Source organism: Astyanax mexicanus, chromosome 13 (assembly GCF_023375975.1).
Source record: "Astyanax mexicanus isolate ESR-SI-001 chromosome 13, AstMex3_surface, whole genome shotgun sequence".
NCBI classification, from domain to species: Eukaryota; Metazoa; Chordata; class Actinopteri; order Characiformes; family Acestrorhamphidae; genus Astyanax; species Astyanax mexicanus.
This window is the reverse complement of record NC_064420.1, coordinates 444,496-462,668: the sequence shown is the minus strand read 5'-3', so window position 1 is coordinate 462,668 and position 18,173 is coordinate 444,496. Positions and strand designations below refer to the sequence as shown.

General features: G+C 37.5%; 2 protein-coding genes across 2 annotated transcripts; one reads left to right on the top strand and one right to left on the bottom strand.

The window, feature by feature from the left end:
* Positions 1 to 2,841: 2,841 nt before the first annotated feature.
* On the top strand, positions 2,842 to 5,361 carry LOC103046113 (lysophosphatidic acid receptor 6). Its single transcript, XM_022677034.2, has 2 exons — positions 2,842 to 2,956; positions 3,789 to 5,361. The coding sequence occupies exon 2, from the start codon at positions 3,824 to 3,826 to the stop codon at positions 4,856 to 4,858; it is 1,035 nt and encodes a 344-aa protein (XP_022532755.2). The 5' UTR covers positions 2,842 to 2,956; positions 3,789 to 3,823; the 3' UTR covers positions 4,859 to 5,361.
* Positions 5,362 to 5,881: 520 nt separating this feature from the next.
* ints11 (integrator complex subunit 11) lies at positions 5,882 to 18,083 on the bottom strand. Its single transcript, XM_022677033.2, has 17 exons — positions 17,688 to 18,083; positions 16,951 to 17,048; positions 16,589 to 16,662; positions 16,023 to 16,251; positions 15,322 to 15,420; positions 15,177 to 15,211; positions 14,616 to 14,754; positions 14,447 to 14,511; positions 14,142 to 14,331; positions 13,753 to 13,836; positions 13,315 to 13,404; positions 12,451 to 12,613; positions 11,122 to 11,232; positions 10,945 to 11,006; positions 9,886 to 10,028; positions 7,750 to 7,879; positions 5,882 to 6,037 (listed from the first exon to the last, which is right to left on the bottom strand). Exons 1-17 carry the CDS (start codon positions 17,713 to 17,715, stop codon positions 5,975 to 5,977), a joined length of 1,803 nt encoding a protein of 600 aa, XP_022532754.1. The 5' UTR covers positions 17,716 to 18,083; the 3' UTR covers positions 5,882 to 5,974.
* Positions 18,084 to 18,173: the final 90 nt, after the last annotated feature.

The window sequence follows — 18,173 nt, the reverse complement described above, 5'->3', positions numbered from 1 at the left end:
CATATCTTCTGGGGCTCAAAACATTGTAACTAATTCTCAGTACATAGTAACTGGTGCTCACTACATAGTATCCGGTGCTTACTACAAAGGATATGGTGCTCACTACATAGTATCTGGTGCTTACTACAAAGTAACTGTTACTCACTACATATGTTCTGGTGCTCAAAACATTGTAACTGATCCTCAGTACATAGTATCTGGTGCTTACTACATAGTATCTGGTGCTTACTACAAAGGATATGGTGCTCACTACATAGTATCCGGTGCCTACTACAAAGTAACTGTTACTCACTACATATCTTCTGGTGCTCAAAACATTGTAACTAATTCTAAGTACATAGTAACTGGTGCTTACTACATAGTATCTGGTGCTCACTACATAGTATCTGGTGCTCACTACAATAGATATGGTGCTCACTACATAGTATCTGGTACTCACTACAAAGGATATGGTGCTCACTACATAGTATCTGGTGCTTGCCTGTTGAACAGACAGGATTCTGAATCATTTTTCAGACTGAATCCAGCGGGATGTTGAGAAAGTGGCTGAGCTGCAGAGCTAAAGGCCACAGAACACAAAGCCTCTTTCATCCCGTGACCCCGTGACCTCCTCTCACATCTCTCTATACAGATAATTACATTAAATCTACAGTTTTATCATCGTTATTGTTTTATTCACTCAGAACTCATATCCTGATCCGTCCTGCCTCCTCAGGATTACGTCCCGGTTAAACGTGTGCATTTACTAATGGAACATTTAGCCTATAGACTCCAACTAAAGCTCTTTAAATCCTGTAAACATTTGATTAAACAGGAGATTCAACAGAGGTTAAGCTTGAGGCGAAACAACGTGATTCAAACAAGGTTGTTTTAGACCAAATTTAAACTACCTGCTCAGTCTAAAGAGGATTTTAGCACAGTTAAAGAGCAGACACCTGACTTTATTAAACTTACACTGATAAGTACGTTTCAGAACAGTCCTCTAGGCCCATTCAGACATGTCTATTTGTGTGCTGGTGTTTGAGAACCACTATTCTAATCAAATCTCAGCAACATTTGAGTAGGAGTTCAGCTGCAGCAAAATCTAAACCAATACCAAGAGCACCATCTGGTGTCTGCTTATATAAAAGCTCCAGAAGACCAGAAAAAGCTCTGTACTGAACTCTAATCAGAATATAACAGCATTTAATTACAGATAGTAGTATGACAATGTTCATGCTCTACACTGAGTGAAAAGTGGTGGAAATTACAGGGCATCTCACTATAGGATATTATTATATTGTAATTCTAACACACACCTTACAAAAAAGCCCCCAGAAAAAAATCCCAAAGATGTTTTTTTGCAAATGTAAGACGCTGGTTTTGGACTCGAGACTCTCCCATAGATAATATTTTCACCAAGTCTCTTTCTTATTTATTTAAATGTTGTTCTGGGTTCTTTTGGGATCTTCTGGATGAGTTCTTCATGCCCTTTTGGAGTAATTTTGTTGGGTCAGCCGGTCACTCCTGGGAAGGTTCACCAGTGTTCCATGTTTTTTTTCTCCATTAGTGAATAATAGTGAATCACTGTGGTTCTCTGGAGTCCTTAAGCCTCAGAAATGACTTTATAACCTTTTCCAGACTGATAGATCAATATTTGTTGTTGAATTTCTACAGATGGGGGTATAATAATAATAATAATAATAATAATAATAATAATAATAATGTGCTGCTTTTTGAGATCTTTTATCTGCTTCATGTTGTTAGACAGCTGGCAGTAATCAGGTCTGGTTGTGGTTAGTAGTGAAATGTGTTAAATTACTTTTTCACACAGTGCTGGGATTGTTTAAATAAGCTTTTTTCCCATTAATAAATAAAATCATCATTTAAAAGGAGCTTTTTATATTTACTCAGGTTATATTTTCGCTGGTATTTGATAATCTGAAAAATGTACATATGACAAAAAAAAGCAAAAAGAAAAGAAATCTGTAAGGGGGGAAAATGCGTTTTCACAGCTCTGTATCTTCTGTAGTTGTGGAAGATTAGTGGTGGAAGGTTTAGTGTAGTCACAGTGTGACCCGGTCTACCTGTGGTTGGAAACCCACCGCTGATAGTGGGCTACAGGACTAAAACCACAAAGATGAGCCTACATATATATTGTACACCTACTAAACACAGCAGTGCTGCAGTTTCTAAATGACTAAGTCGGCTAATATTAGTTAGAAACTGAAATAAAATTTCTAAATCATCTCCTGCTGTGATGTATATTGTAATTTTGCTAATTTAATTGCTTAAAACTCAAACATGATCTACAGCACATCATTTAACTGCTTTATCATTGACCACGGTCCTAACAGAGACCTATAAAAATCTAATTTCCTCTTTATTTGGCTTTTGGTATAAAGTGAAATATACAGCTTTCAGAAATCATCAATATTTAGTGGAATAACCCTGGTTGTTTTTTAATCGCAGTTTTTTTTCATGCATCTTGGCATCATGTTCTCCTCCACCAGTCTTACACACTGCTTTTGGATAACTTTATGCTGCTTTACTCCTGGTGCAAAAATGAATTTAAGCAGTTCAGTTTGGTGGTTTGATGGTTTGAGATCATCCATCTTCCTCTTGATTATATTCCAGAGGTTTTTAATTTGGTAAAATCAAAGAAACTCATCATTTTTAAGTGCTCTCTTATTTTTTCCAGAGCTGTATATTTGTGGGTGAGAAGACCACCGATTGTCACCTGCTGAGGTAAATATAGAGCGTGTTGTTCTGCTTGCAGAGCTCCAGCGGGGGAGGAAAGTTCTCTGGTGACTTCCTGTGTCTGTATTTTCTCATGCTCTCAGTCTTTACACAAACGTTTTCCACCCGCAGAGGCACGAGGCCGGAGTGCAGACGCTCACTAACGGCCCTCTGATACCAGATCTGTGCGGTGATTCCTCGTCCCTCTTTAGACTCTCGAAGACCTTTAAAGATTCCTGTAAGTAAACCTTAGTTTCTTTGATTTTACCAAATTAAAAACCTCTGGAATATAATCAAGAGGAAGATGGATGATCACAAACCATCAAACCACCAAACTGAACTGCTTGAATTTTTGCAGCAGGAGTAAAGCAGCATAAAGTTATCCAAAAGCAGTGTGTAAGACTGGTGGAGGAGAACATGATGCCAAGATGCATGAAATTAAAACTGTGATTAAAAACCAGGATTATTCCACCAAATATTGATTATTTCTGAACTCCTAAAACTTTATGAATATGAACTTGTTTTCTTCTTTGCATTATTTGAGGTTACAAGAAAATTATTTACATTTAGTGTCACAGTCTCACAGTTTGTTCAGAAGCCTGCGGCCTGTGGGAAGAAACTGTATATTAGTCGGGTTGTTCTGGCAGTATGGTGAACAGATGAACAGGATAGTGTATAGAGTTAATCCAATAATAATTAATTAATCCAATAATATATATATTTAAAGTGACTAAGCAGGGTTAACCATTGCGGCAAATATATATCATAAATATAAAAATATTTTTGGAAATGGTCAAATTAAAAGGTGTGGGGGGCATTTAGTGTCACAGTCTCACAGTTTGTTCAGAAGCTTGACAGCCTGTGGGAAGAAACTGATCATTAGTCGGGCTGTTCTGGCAGTATGGTGAACAGGTGAATAGGATGTGTGCTGGGTAGCTGCTGTCTATCCTGATCTTTTGGATTATCCTGCAGCTGCAGGACTGATAGATGTCCTGTAAGGCTGGTGTGTAGATTCATATGAATGTAGATCTCTCTCTAAGCTAACCGCTAATGTTTTTATCTAAAAACAGGAGATCCCAGAAGAAAGAGAGGAAATTCTCTGAACATGAACTCGTCTAACAGCAGCGATTGCAGTGAAACAGCAGATTTCCAGATCTACCTCCTCCCCATCACCTACTGCCTGGTGATGGTCTTCGGTCTGCTGGGGAACCTGGGAGCTCTCTACTTCTTCTTCTTCAAAATGGAGCAGAAATCTCCTTCCAGCGCCTTCGTCATCAGCCTGGCCGTAGCCGACACCATTTTCCTGTGCGCTCTGCCGTTCCGGATTCACTACCACCTGAACGGGAACGACTGGAGGTTTGGGGACGTGATGTGCCGGATCACCGGGACTGTATTCTTCGGCAACATCTACATCAGCATCGCCTTCATGACCTGCATCTGCCTGGACCGGTACATAGCCACCATCCATCCCCATACCTACCTGCAGCTGCGCAACACCCGCTGGGCTCTGATGGTGACGGTGGCGGTCTGGGTGGTGACCGGCACGGCGACCCTGACCTTCATGATGACCTGCCCGCTGGCGACTGACGGGAGCGACAGCGATCAGCAGGACGCAATAAGCTGCTTCGAGAACTTCTCTCACGAGGCGTGGAGGAGCAGCCTGATGCCCTACAGCGCCATCAGCCTGGTGTTCGGCGCCCTGCTGCCGTCGCTGGTCATCCTGGTCTGCTACCCGCTGGTGGCGCGCCGGATCACGCGCATCAAGACGGCCACGGCCAAGAGCGCCCTGAGGATCATCTACGCCATCCTGGCCATCACGGTTCTCTGCTTCCTCCCGTACCACGTGGTGCACCTGCTGCACCTGCTGTGGCGCACCAACGTCATCAACAACTGCATGGCGGCGGACGTCATCTACAAGATCCGGCGGGTGACGATGGCGCTGGTGAGTCTGAACAGCCTGCTGGACCCCGTGCTCTACTACTTCGCCACGGGCCGCTGCAAGTGGAGCTTCAGGTGGAACCTGGACTGGCTGAAGCTGAAGAAGACGAAGGCCGTCTACACCGTCTCCGACCATTACAGGACCGCCGGTGGGGAGGGGGATTTACTGGCGTCCGTAATCATGCCAAAAAATGATCAGTGAACAATGAATTAAAACTTTAATTTCTGGATATGTTTGGCTTTATTTGAACTGTCTAAATGTTCTCACCAACGCAACCATGAGAACACTAGTAGAAGTCATTTATAAAGAACCACAGCACCAGTCAGAATAAGGATAAAAAACTTTTTAGTGGACCTTAAAATATCTGAAGTGGAGGCGTCTGCAATAAAGAACCGTAACCTCAGAGTAGAAATGGAAAGTATTGCTATTGTCTGTCATTGTCTGTCAGAAAGGGCAGCAAGTGGGTGTAAAAAAGCGAGACCCAGCTGAGTTTTAATCTATAGTCTATATTTTTGCAATAAATACATTTAAAAATTCAGTCAATTAAAGGAGAACTCTGGTGTAAAATGGACTTTTAGTGCAGTAAAACATGATAAAAAGTACTTCCACGTTCTCCCACAACTTTTTGTGATCCAGTAATTTTATGCTTTTTGCTGCAGATAAATTATTTTCTTTTGTTCTTTTTTTGAGATATTGTTCTTTTAGCTTCCTTTTGAGATCTTTTTCTTTTTTTTATCATTTTAAGATCTTTTTTGAGATCTTGTTTCTTTGTCTTTCTTTAAAGTCCTTATCTTGTCTCGTCTCATCAATACCCTCGGTTACCGGTCACTCCTCTACAAAGGTGCGACAGAGTGCGCTGCTTTCCATGGCCTTTTATACCTGTGATAACAGGTGTGTCTGGTTTGCTCAAATCACCTGATTTGTAGTTTCTTTTGGGTGACGGTGCATTTTTTTGGCAGCACAGGTCGACTTACATTTCTATTTTGTTTTAATTTGCTGTGACCCGTCGTGTCATAAAATAGCACAGATTCTGTTTTATATAAAATTGAAATAAATGATTTAGTGTGTAGAGTGATTGTGGTGGATGTACTCTGTACTGTATCTGTTTTAGTAAAGTGTAGAATAAAGAATAAAGTACTGTAGAGGCTTCAGATGATGTTCAGTTGTTTTGTGCAATGTTTCTCTTATTTGTATTTTTGTAATTAAAAGAGTAAAAACAGCGTTTTGGGTTTTTTTTCTACAAAAAAAGGTTTATTGAATCTATTTGAAACAACAGCAGTAAAGAAAAGAACAGACTATAGATTATAGATAACAGAATCACAGAGCGGAGGGAAGACCTTTCTTCAGCAGACTGGACAAGAAGCTCCCCAATTCTTCATCCTTAATAATAAAAAAAACAAACAGAAATCAGGTGTTTAAGGTGTAATAAAGTTAAATAGGTTTTAAAATGTAGAATAAATGTGAGGTCTAGTGTAAAGTTTCAACATTCAGTGATGATTTGGAGAGACATGTCATCTGCTGACATTTTATGGAGATGTGGATTTTATTTTCCAGCAGGATTATACATCTATATAATATGAGTTTCACATTTTAAACTGGATTACTGAAATAAGGTAAAGTAAAGTAGTATTTACACATGCAGTAGTATTATATTAACAGCAGTATAATAATATAATTAAACAATTATGTTACTTTTATTTTTTTTATTCTAATGTTTTATATTTTCGTTTTTGTTCTTGGTCCTATTTATTATTCAATTAATCATTTCTTATCATTTTATACATTTTTTACTTTTTGTGTTGAATGTGTATTTTAGAATTTTTACATTTATATGTTTTACATATATATATTTTATTTATATATATATGTTAAATGTTGATTTAAAAATAGTACAACATTTATTTTTTTATTATTATTTTTTACTATTTTATTTTGTATTATTTCTAAATTTATTATTAAATGTTTTCAATCCCTTTGATGTTATAAATGCTCAGCAACATTGTAAATGAGGGTCACTCTCAATGTTTTTCCCGAGTGAAAATAAAGGTTGATTGATTGATTGATTGATTTATGAATGATTGATTGATTAACAGGTAAAAGGAAATCACAGATCTGTTCTAGATTCTCAGTTATATTGTATTTAATGTCAGAACACTGTCCGTTTAACTTGAGGCCCCCACATGCATTAAAACGTCACCCGGGTGAGCGGTCTGTGCGGTTGTGGAGCGTGAGGAGTGAATTTACCTCAGTAGTGTAAAAACGGTTCAGAGTAAAATGCCAGCTCGCCCCCGCTGTTCCGGCCGGGTCACGCCTCTACTGTTCATCACCACTAAACCAGATCACCCACTGCAGTGAACTTTCTGAGGGAAATCCTGCAGAACTATCACTTTTAAACGTCTGTTTTATATAAAATTGTATATTTCTGAACAAAACTCAACTATTTTGAGTTAGATGAACTCAAATTTGTGATTTATACTGTACTATTCAAACTGAGATCAAACTGAGTTGAATCAACTTATAATAATAATAACTGAGTTTAATCTGCTTAGTCATTAACAGCTTCTTTTCTATTGGCTTCCGTCACAATCTATTTGCATAATGGGTGTGTCCTACAGTTTCTGACTAATCAGACACTGACCATCAGTATAGTGATTCCCTCTGGGCTACCTTACAAATACATCTCTAAAACTTCTCCTTTAGTTGTAATCAATAATTTGATGTTTTAATTTATGCTAACTCAAGTTTTTATTCTCCGTTACTTAAAATATTGATCAAACCGACTGCCTTAAAAATTTAAGTTAAGCAAACTCAAATGATCTGGTCTTACAGTGTAACAAAAATAAAAAAGTTAAATCAGCTTCCCCTTTAGTTGTAATAACTTGATGTTTTAAGTTATGCTAACTTAAGTTTTTATTCTCAATTACTTAACTTTTTTAAGGCAACCGCTTTCCTCTAATTTTTAAGTAAACTCAACTAATCCAGGATTACAGTGCAGCCCTTCAGACTTTACTAAAACACATCCTCTCATCCTCCAGACCTGATCCCAGACCTGCAGAACCAACAGAACCAACCTTTTAGTGCCCAACATTTACCTGATAGCTCCAGGAGAGCAGGATCACCTTCAGGTTCGGGTCGTCTCCAGACGAGGACACTTTCAGAACGATGGACTCCACCATAACTGTACCATCAGGAAGATGCTGAACTGTATAACCTTTCAGTACACTGTAGAGAGAGAGAGAGACTTTCAGTAGGGCTGAGAAATGAAGGTCACACTTTCTGATTCAGTTTCTCTGATTTTGCTATTTATAGGTTTATGTTTGAGTAAAATGAACATTGTTGTTTTATTCTATAAACTACAGACAACATTTCTCCCAAATTACAAATAAATATATTCTCATTTAGAGCATTTATTTACAGAAAATGAGAAATGACTGAAATAACAAAAAAGATGCAGAGCTTTCAGACCTCAAATAATGCAAAGAAAACAAGTTCATATTCATAAAGTTTTAAGAGTTCAGAAATAATCAATATTTGGTGGAATAATAACCCTGGTTAAGTTTTCCTGTTTATTTGTGCCATTAAGCTCATTAGAAATAGTACAAAATCATATCAAATGAAATGTTCGAGAACAAAAATGGTAAAATAAAAAAACATTGGAAAAAATGTGCTTTTAAAAAACAATTCATTGGTTTACAGCTTACAGCTGGTCTGTATTAATAGAAATAAATTGAGGTTTGTAAATGGATTTTTAAAAATGCCAAAACTCTTCCAAACTGTTAATCTGCTGTTACTCCCTACTGCAGCAGCATTTACACACTTACAGCACTTACATTCACATTCACATTCATCATCATCATCATAACTAGAAAAAGAGAAACACAGAGAACTCTGTAACTAATAAAGTTTCTTTAGACAAATTACAGATACAGAAGTCAGAGAGCGGTGAGTACTGTTTCTACACCTTCAAATAAAGACTCTTAGAAACTGGAGACAAAAAACTGCTACAGGAAGACGTCTGGCTGACCCACATGGAAACAGCAGCTTTAGCCTTTAGCTCTTTAGATTAACATGATTAAGAACTGAGTCTCAGTTTCAGCAGAGAAGAGAATTAGAATTAGAATTAGAGTTAATCTGTGAGGAGAAGAACTGCGGTAATAAAGTTATTAATAAGATAAAGGTACAATAATAATAAAGAAGATTGTCCGGATCTTACAGTAATCTAAAACCTTTAAGCAGTAGTGTATATAATGATGTGTACAGCTGGGTCAGCGGTCTATAACGATATCCTGTATATATGCTTTAAAAACGTATATTATCGTGACATCAAGGAAAAAAAATTACCCCCAAAAACACAAACAAACTGCTGTTATTTACTGACATTTTGAATAAAGCAGTAGTTAACTCAACACGGGGAGGAAATGACTCAACACAGTGTTTGGTAAACCACCATAACTTTCATTTAGAAATGGAAACAAAAACCCGAGCGTAGGCTGAAACTCAGACGCTTCAGAGACACGTTATTTAAACACCACCCTGCACTTCTGAAAAAGCAGGTAAAGTTTAGACACACCTTCTAATTTAATGCTTTATTTTCTTTTGCTACACTAAAATGAGTAAATACTGAATAGTGATGTATCAGATTATATTGAAGAAACACAAAGTAAATCATGTAGTAACTTAAAAACAGTGTTAAACAAACCTAAATACTTTATTTTGGTTTATTTTGGTATTTAGATTCTCTTATCTGAGGAGCTGTTTGTTAACTTTCTGAGTTTCTGAGGCTGGAAACTCTGATAAACTCATCCTGTACAACAGAGGAAACTCTCGCTCTTCCTTTCCTTTCCTGGGGCGGTCCTGATGAGTGCCAGTTTCATCATTATAATCATCATCATCATTATTATTATTACATTTTTCATGGTCTTTCCACTGTCTAGTGAACCACTGTACTTGAGGACACTTTTAAAGCTCTTTAAAAAGTCTTCTTTTTTTGTTGACTGACCTTCATTTCCTCTTGAAGTCATGTGACCGTTTTAACCTTTCTCTTATTATTTAAATTTTTATTGTTCTTACTTTTTATTTATTTTTTTTTTTTCATTATTATTTTATATGTTTTATTATTCTCATGAACTCAGTTTGAGATTATTAATTTTACCATTGCTTATGGTTTTGTTTTTAACATTTACTTTTAGCAATATGATTTTATAAGTAAAGTGTGATTTTAAAGGAACCTCTTTAGGTGGCTGTAGAGACGGGCGAGTGTGTCGGCGTCACTGTGAGGGTCCTGAAGATGAACCCGGCAGGTAAAACGCAGCTGATGCTCAGAAAGACCCAATTCCTTCAGAGCCTGCTCAGGAGAAACCAGCTTCAGACTCTATATATATATATATACACACACACACACACACATTACACACACACACAGACACAAACACACACACACACACAGACACACACACACACACACAGACACAGAAAAAAGAAAGAGAATGCATATTAATAACAATAACAACCACACAGATAATAAAAAATAAAAAATATTACAGACACCCAGAGAGTGAGGTAAACACGGCGAGGTGCATCTACTTCCAAACATTCACCCACAGTAGAGTTTAAATTCTCTGTTTTTTAATTATATTTTTATTTTATATAAAGCTACGGCGTGATAATCACAATATAGCGAAGCAGCAAATTAAATTGTGTTTTAAAAAAAAATTGCACAAGTTAGAATATTGTTAGAACATGTGTGTGTGTGTGTAGCTTCTTTTTTCTTTGTGTTTCTTTACAAACATTTTATAAACAAATAATAGGTCTATGCTTCTTTAGTGTTGCAATGCTGATTAACATCATTCTGCACAGATTTCGCTCATTTAATCAGCCTGAAAATAATTTTAAAAAAGTTCTAACACTCTACTTACAAAAACAATATGTGGGGTTTAAATCGGGCTCTGGCTTGTTTGGGCTCATAATGACAGTTTATGGGGTGGGTCGGGTCGGGCTGGATTTTATACTGGATCTCTATGTATACTGTATTATATTATATATTATAATACAAATAATAGATTTATCTAAGGTTTGGGTATTGTTATTAATTTTTATTTTTATTTTACTCAGCCCTAATGACAAGAATCAGTTTCTAATCACTCTAAACCTGTAATTAATTATCTGTAATCTGTCTTTCAGACACATACAGTAACTAATGTCGGGTTTTATAGCAATCTGGGGAAAGATATGTTTATCAGTGAGTATATTTAGATCTACAGGAAGATGAAGAAAATAATAAATCTTACATTATCTTTCATGATCAGAGTTCCGTGCATGGTGCGAGGCTTCTTAGGGTCGGGCAGAGGACCTGAAAAAGAGCAAATCCAAATCACATTACGACAAATTAATAATAATAATAAAAAAACTCATGCTTATTCACTGATTTGATTGGCTGTCAGTGTTGTGTGGTGCTGATCTCACACCTCCCAGAGCCATCTCTCTCTTCAGCAGGGGGAGGGAGATATCCACAGGGACGCTCGGGTTGGTGGTGACCGTGGTCGTCTCTCCGTTAGCCGGCATGTAGCAGCTGATACCTGCAGGAGTAACGAGTTGATCAGGAAAAGCATCGTGTCTACATCAACCCGTCAATTAGTATTCATGGCCCCGCCCACCTCGGCTTGGGACCGCCCACAGACAGCAGAGCTGAAGCCGGGCGGCGACGCCGTCTCGTCAGATAGGAGATAACTAACAGCGCTAGGAACAGCATGCAGTTCATTCCTGTGTTATTTGTGCGAATAACACATCAGTGTTTATATACTTTACCCAGTAATTCAGAGCTAAGAAACAAATGGTTAGAATTAGTCTATGGAGGAAAAACACCACCAGCCAAATACAATTGAGATAGGGAGGTGTTTAGAACAGTTCTGTTTACACTAGTTAAAAGTAAAAATACACCCCGGGTTGGATGGATTTTTACTTTCTGGATCTGGACTCTACCCACCTCTGTGTGTAACTATAGGTTTAAATAGGATCTCCGGTGGATTTGGTGTTTTACAGAGACTCTAAGACTAGGTCAGTATAGGCTGAGCTGCACTTAGCAGGGCTTTATTACACAGACTGTTTTCAGTGTAAAAATGTCTTTATTTTAAAACGTTTCTAACTGTTGTTCGTCTCTCTGCCTTCTGGTGTCACAGTGCTGTTAGCCAATCAGAAGCGATATGTTTGCATGTATAAATATTCATGAGCAAGAGCCGAAATCTTATCGTATCATCCCACTCCTCCACCGGACTAAAGCAGTGTTATACTGGATCACCGGAGCACTTTTTTCACATTTTGAACAGCTCACATAGCATTTAAACATTAAACACTTTCTTCTATAGATGGAGCAGCACTGATTTACTGAAAGCAGCAGGAAAATCCCAGTGAGCGTCTAAACGACCAATCAGGAACAGAGCAGCAGACGGTGGTGAACACAACAGAAGTGAAAGACTTTGTGTAACTTTATAATCTTCATGAATCTGTACTGTAGTGTAGATTATACTGCAGAATCACAGATCTGTTTCATTCAATTCTACAATTTAATTCCATTTAATAACTAGAGAGTTCAGCGTTGTTTAACAGGTTATATAATGAGTTGCATTATTATTTGTTATGTCAGTGTTTATAAATGATAATAATATTTTTTTCTGCTACAGAATTAATCACAATAGAAAATATTGTCCTAACAAGACTCCAGTAATTGTGATGGGCAGTATTAAGTGTTTATATGATATTCTGATTTCAGCAGTGTCAGTAACTGATCTGAGACTCACTGAACTCCTGCTCGATCTTGTCTTTCAGGAACTCCATCTTCTTCGCCTCTCCGTGAACCAGCAGCATGTTCCGCGGTTCAGCCATGCGGATCAGCTGCATGATGCCTTTAGCGTCGGCGTGAGCGCTAAACGACATGTACTCCACCTGCAGCTTCACCTCCAACTGCCTCACACACACACACACACACACACACACACACACACACACACACACACACATTATACGTTTTACGCAAGTTTTCCCACCTACAAAGAGTGTAGAGTAATCCTTACATTTTTATTGTAGGTTTACTTCAAATGTGAAAGCAGAATCTTAAATGAAAAATCTTCATGTATTTTTAATTAGCGTTTTATTGTGTAAAATAACTATTATATTACTTGATATAATACAAAAACAGAATTTAATATTTGGTACAGACACTCTTTTTGCTTGCAATTACAGAGGTCAGACGTTTCCTGTAGTTCTTGACCAAGTTTGCACAAACCCTCCAGCAGAGTTTTTTTTTACCATCTCGTTCCATACAGATCTTCTTCAGATCTTTTGGGTTTCTGGGATGTTTCACTGAGCAACACTGAGCTTCAACATTGGGTTCAGGTCTGGAGTCAGGCTAGGCCTCTCCAGAACACTGAATTGCTTCTGTTACAGAGCCACACCTTAGTTGCCCTGAATGTGTGTTTTGGGTCATTGTCATGCTGGAAGACCCAGACACAACCCATCTTCAAGTTAATATCAGCATTAACTTAACATCTTTCTGGAGCTGAATTGCTTGTGTTATCAGCAAACTTTGTTTTGGTGGCTGAAATTATTGGTATTGGAATAATTTAAAGCGCTCTGGCGCCCTCTAGTGACGCTGTGTTCTTTACCGTGGCTCTTCCCTCCATCTCCAGCTTCTTCTGGCCGTTCAGGATCTTGTGTCCGACTGTTCCCTGCACGCAGTACCCCGGCATAATCACCTGCAGGAAAACCACACGACACGACGGAGAGTTTCACACCAAACATGGAGCAGGAGACTCCAAGAACTCCAAGAACACAGAAATCTCCTCCTGAGCCCAACATCTCCATAAAACCGCTTAAACACAGACACAGCAACTTTATCCAGACTTTATCCTGCCACTCAGACATTCTATATACAAGTGATTGGGGTGAGGATTGGAAATATGACCATATAATAATAAATATGACCAATAAAAATCACAAAATATATTTTTGCGCTAAAATATTCTTGGATATACAAAAAAATATATATTTTTTAAATTCATTTCAAGAATATCAAGAATGGATTTTAGGTTTGTATTTCTTACCATGTTCTTTTCATTTCCAGCCCATTTCTTGAATATCTGTAAAGACTGTCCAGCGTGCAGCATGCCTGGAGTGGCAAACACCACCTAAACCATAAAAAACAAAAATAAAAATAAAAACCAGAATAAAACAACAGCCACACCAATCTGACCTCTATAACGCTCACACCAGACTACAACTACTATCACAGACCCCTCCCCCCAAATGAGGGTTCTGTATTTAACTGGCAACCCCCCGCCGAAGGTTCTACACAGACCGGGCAACCTATGACTGAATATTCTGAGTAGTGTCAACGCATTGCATCACCAAAATGATGAAACATTTGTTTTGGTTACCTGTGCAAAAGTCTGGTATGACACACTACTGGCTACTGCTACAGAGCGAGGCTTACCATTGGTCCAGGATTGTCTGCGTAGGAGCGGTCGAACGCTTTGATGTGCTTGAACTCGAACATGTTCCTCTGGACGAAGGTCTTGCGGATCTTCTGATTGGTCCAGGTGATGAAGAGCTTGTAGTAGTGGTTTGCTTTCTCCGTCAGTCCAGTGGAGAAATATATGGGGGCTTTTAAGTTCATTCTTTCCCTGATTAAAGGCAAAATAAACATATAAATCAAAACTCAGAACCCTTCAACAGCAACAGACCTATTTCTTCAGCTTAATCTGATTCTTGTTGCCACAATTTTTATTTCAGACTCACCAGAACGTTTCCAAAAGGATGCAAAGCTCCTGAGCTCTTCCCAACGCAAACACTGGAATAAGAACCTGTGATCATATAAACACATTTAAAATATACACAGTGAGTAAAACAGAAAAAAATCAGTTTAAGGTATTTTTATGATGTATTTCCCTAAAGCTTTTGTTCTCACCTTTCCTCCTCTCTCGATGGTTTCGTGGACTTTCTTTAGGAAGTCTCTCTCTCTGCAGCGTTTGGAGTCGCGGATGGTGGTGGCGTAGGTCGACTCAGAGATCAGAATATCCGGACGACATTTATCGATCCACGCCGCCCTGCAGAGAAAGAGCTTCAAATAAACTTCAGCTAAACCTGAACTCTTTAAAAACTGTTCTTAGAATGAATTAAATTAAATACATTATTAAACGGAAAACCATTTATCAAAACATTGACCGGGATGAAGGTACAGAAGAGTGCAAAAGACTGCAAACAATGCAAAACCACCAGGTTATAAAACAGGTTCTTCCCCACAACTATCAGACTCCTCAACCTACCGGACAGGTTCACTTAACTGTAATACTTTAATATTTAGAACTGCACTAATTGAACTGAATCTCATATTGATATCAAATATTACTCTAATCATATTGAAAGACTTTAAAATATTTTTTAAATCCAATTCCGACATCTAAATATTATTAGAAAAACAGTCTGAATAACTAAATATATAAATATAAAAAGGAAAAACAATGCTTACCCTAAGTGTCTGTCTGGGGTCATGTTATAATCCCCCTGTAGGACAAATCACATATATTAAATTATACATGTATTAAAAAAAAGAGTGTATAATATTTCCACATGCTTTTATTGAAGCAGAAAACAGTTATAGTATTATTACTCACAGTATAAACCACAGACTCCGATCCGACTTTAATCAGAACCATCGCCGCCCCCAGAACATGACCGGCGTAGTACGCTTTAATCTCCAGCTCATCGTCCACCTAGAGCACAAAAATAACAACAACACCAGCGGCGTTTCTGTCTTTTACCAAAAACCTCCGGGACATAATCAAGAGAAAATTCTGCTGCTCATTTTAGAAACTTCGCATGAAACAGAGGAAACACACAGCGAGGTAAACAGGCTGAGGTGCTCTAAAGTCTGGATCTACTCACACTCTGAAGAAGCCGTGCCAATTTCATCTAAATCAAATTCATTTATTTACATGTAAATACCCATTAATAACCGAGCTGGCCAACAACGTCCAATAGACGTTCATTTCAGGTTGAATGTTGGTCATGACGCCAAACGACAAATATTTTACGTCAGGATAAAGTCTAACAGTGTTCTGTGCCTGCAGGGAAGCGCTTCATAACCGTGTGCACTGTTTGATATTTGAACTCAAGTAAATAAACAATGCGATAAATATATAGCTTCCTTTAATATACTGAGCAAACAATTATTAACCTTCAAGAAGTGCAGACTAGTACGATGTAAGAATCTTTTTAATGATGCGCAATATTAGTTATAGAAATTATGGGGGGAAAAAATCTTTATTGATTAAAGCGACTTGCCGATTGATGAACAGTGTGTTTAGTTACTCACCTGGACGGTCTGGTGGAGGTTGAGTGGAACCACTTTCTTCATGCAGTCTTTGATCATCTGAGACGTGAAGAAGTTTGTTTCCCCCTTTTTGTCCACAGTGATTTTCCTGAAGTCCTCCAGCAGGATGGGACAGATGGCCTTGGTGGGATGGGTCATGTAGATGGGTCCGTCGTATCCCACCATCTCACTCATGTAGGGCAGAGCGCCGCAGTGGTCCAGGTGGAAATGACTGTGAGAGATCAGCAGCCAATCAGAAATCAGTTCATCAATTCTTTAAAGCAGTGCTGTCAATGTTCTATTTTTTAATGCAGATGCAGAACTTTCAGACCTCAAATAATGCAAAGAAAACAAGTTCATATTCATAAAGTTTTAAGAGTTCAGAAATCATCAATATTTGGTGGAATAACCCTGGTTGGTTTTTAATTACAGTTTCTTTTCATGCATCTTGGCATCATGTTCTCCTCCACCAGTCTTACACACTGCTTTTGGATAACTTTATGCTGCTTTACTCCTGGTGCAAAAATTCAAGCAGTTCAGTTTGGTGGTTTGATGGTTTGTGTTTTTACCTGATAATAACACAGTCCAGAAACTCTGTGAGGCGTCCGTTCTGCGTGATGTAGGAAAAGTCTGGGAAACGTCTCTAAAGAGAAAAAAACAGCAAAAAATAAATGAACTATGGAAAAACCATATCAATTTACTGTAGTAGTCAAAAGTTTGGACACACTTTACATGTTGTGTTTTATCATTACTTTAATTTCCTTTATTGTAGATTAACAATAAACTCATTTAAACTATAAAGAGAAACATCTGGAATTATTTAGTAAACAAAAAAACTTAAACAAACCAGAATATGTTTTATATTTAAGATATAACATTTTCTCAGTCAGCTTTATGTTCAGTTCCAGTAAGTTTCAGTAGCTTAACCTACATCATCATTATAGCCCATGTGCATCCCACAGTCCAGCATTATGTTCTTTCCTCCAATAGAAACCAGGATACAACTGCGCCCAACATCCTGCCCAGCTCCTACACACACACACACACACACACACACACACACACATATTAATACTGAAAACACAGACTTTTTAACTATTATTACAGAATTACTGAGATTATAGGATTCAGAACACGAACTGTATCCTAGTAAATTATACAGTTTCAGCTCTAATCTATCAGTCAATCAATCAATTAATCAAATCAATTATCCTTTATTTTAACTCTGGAGTACATTGAGGGTGACCCTTATTTACATTGCAGCCGAGGATTTACAGTATAAAAGGGATTGAAAACATTATATAAAAAAATTAAAATTTTTAATACATAAAATAAATACACACTTCAAATAAATACATTTAATATAAATGTATAATATATTAATATATACATATAAAAGAGGGAAATCTAAATAAAACGACCATAAAAAATTAACACACAAAAAGTGAAAGCATTTATCAAATTTAAAATAAAGAAATTCATAAAAATAATATAGATAATAGAAATAAAAATAGTAAAAGTAAATGATAAAATAAAATAATGAGTAATAAGTGACAGAGTGATAATAGTAGAAGGTATAATAAAGAACTAAGATCATAATAATCCAAATAAAACCTAAATAAATGAATAAAAAGTAAGAACAATAAACAGTACAGAAACGCAGCTTACCCAGCGGAGTTACTTTAATGTCCGGCATGATGAAGCTTCAGGAGCTTTATGAGCTTTAGGAGATTCTTATAATATTAATATTATTATTGTAGTTCTGGTTTATTTACTGTAACGTTAGTTTATGCTACAGATGAGAAGCTAACCGGCTAACCGGCTAACTAACACACTCTTATACTGAGCTGCTAGTTTACTACATACTGAACGCTTCCAAATTCCCCTCTATATTAAACACCATAAACACAATAAACTACATCTAAATAACTCAAATCACGCTGTTTACAGGCGGATAAACTGATAAAAAACATATAAATTTAATTTAATTCAACATAAATGTCTCAAAACTAAACAGCGGACATGCTGACTGAACCCGATTGGTCCGCTGACCTCCAGCCAATCGTCCGCTTCAAAATTGAGCACGTGATGTAGCAGCCTGCTTGATTGGTGAAAATGCCAAAGGACTTTTAACGTAGGAACAAATATTATTTA

Coding starts and splice junctions, on each gene's coding strand:
- LOC103046113 (XM_022677034.2), top strand. CDS start 3,824: ATGAACTCGTCTAACAGCAGCGATTGCAGTGAAACAGCAGATTTCCAG.
- ints11 (XM_022677033.2), bottom strand. CDS start 17,715: ATGCCGGACATTAAAGTAACTCCGCTGG. Junction 16,252..16,588: donor CTGGACTGTGTTATTATCAG/GTAAAAACACAA, acceptor GATCTCTCACAG/TCATTTCCACCTGGACCACT. Junction 7,880..9,885: donor CTCTACAGCCACCTAAAGAG/GTTCCTTTAAAA, acceptor CTCTCTCTACAG/TGTACTGAAAGGTTATACAG.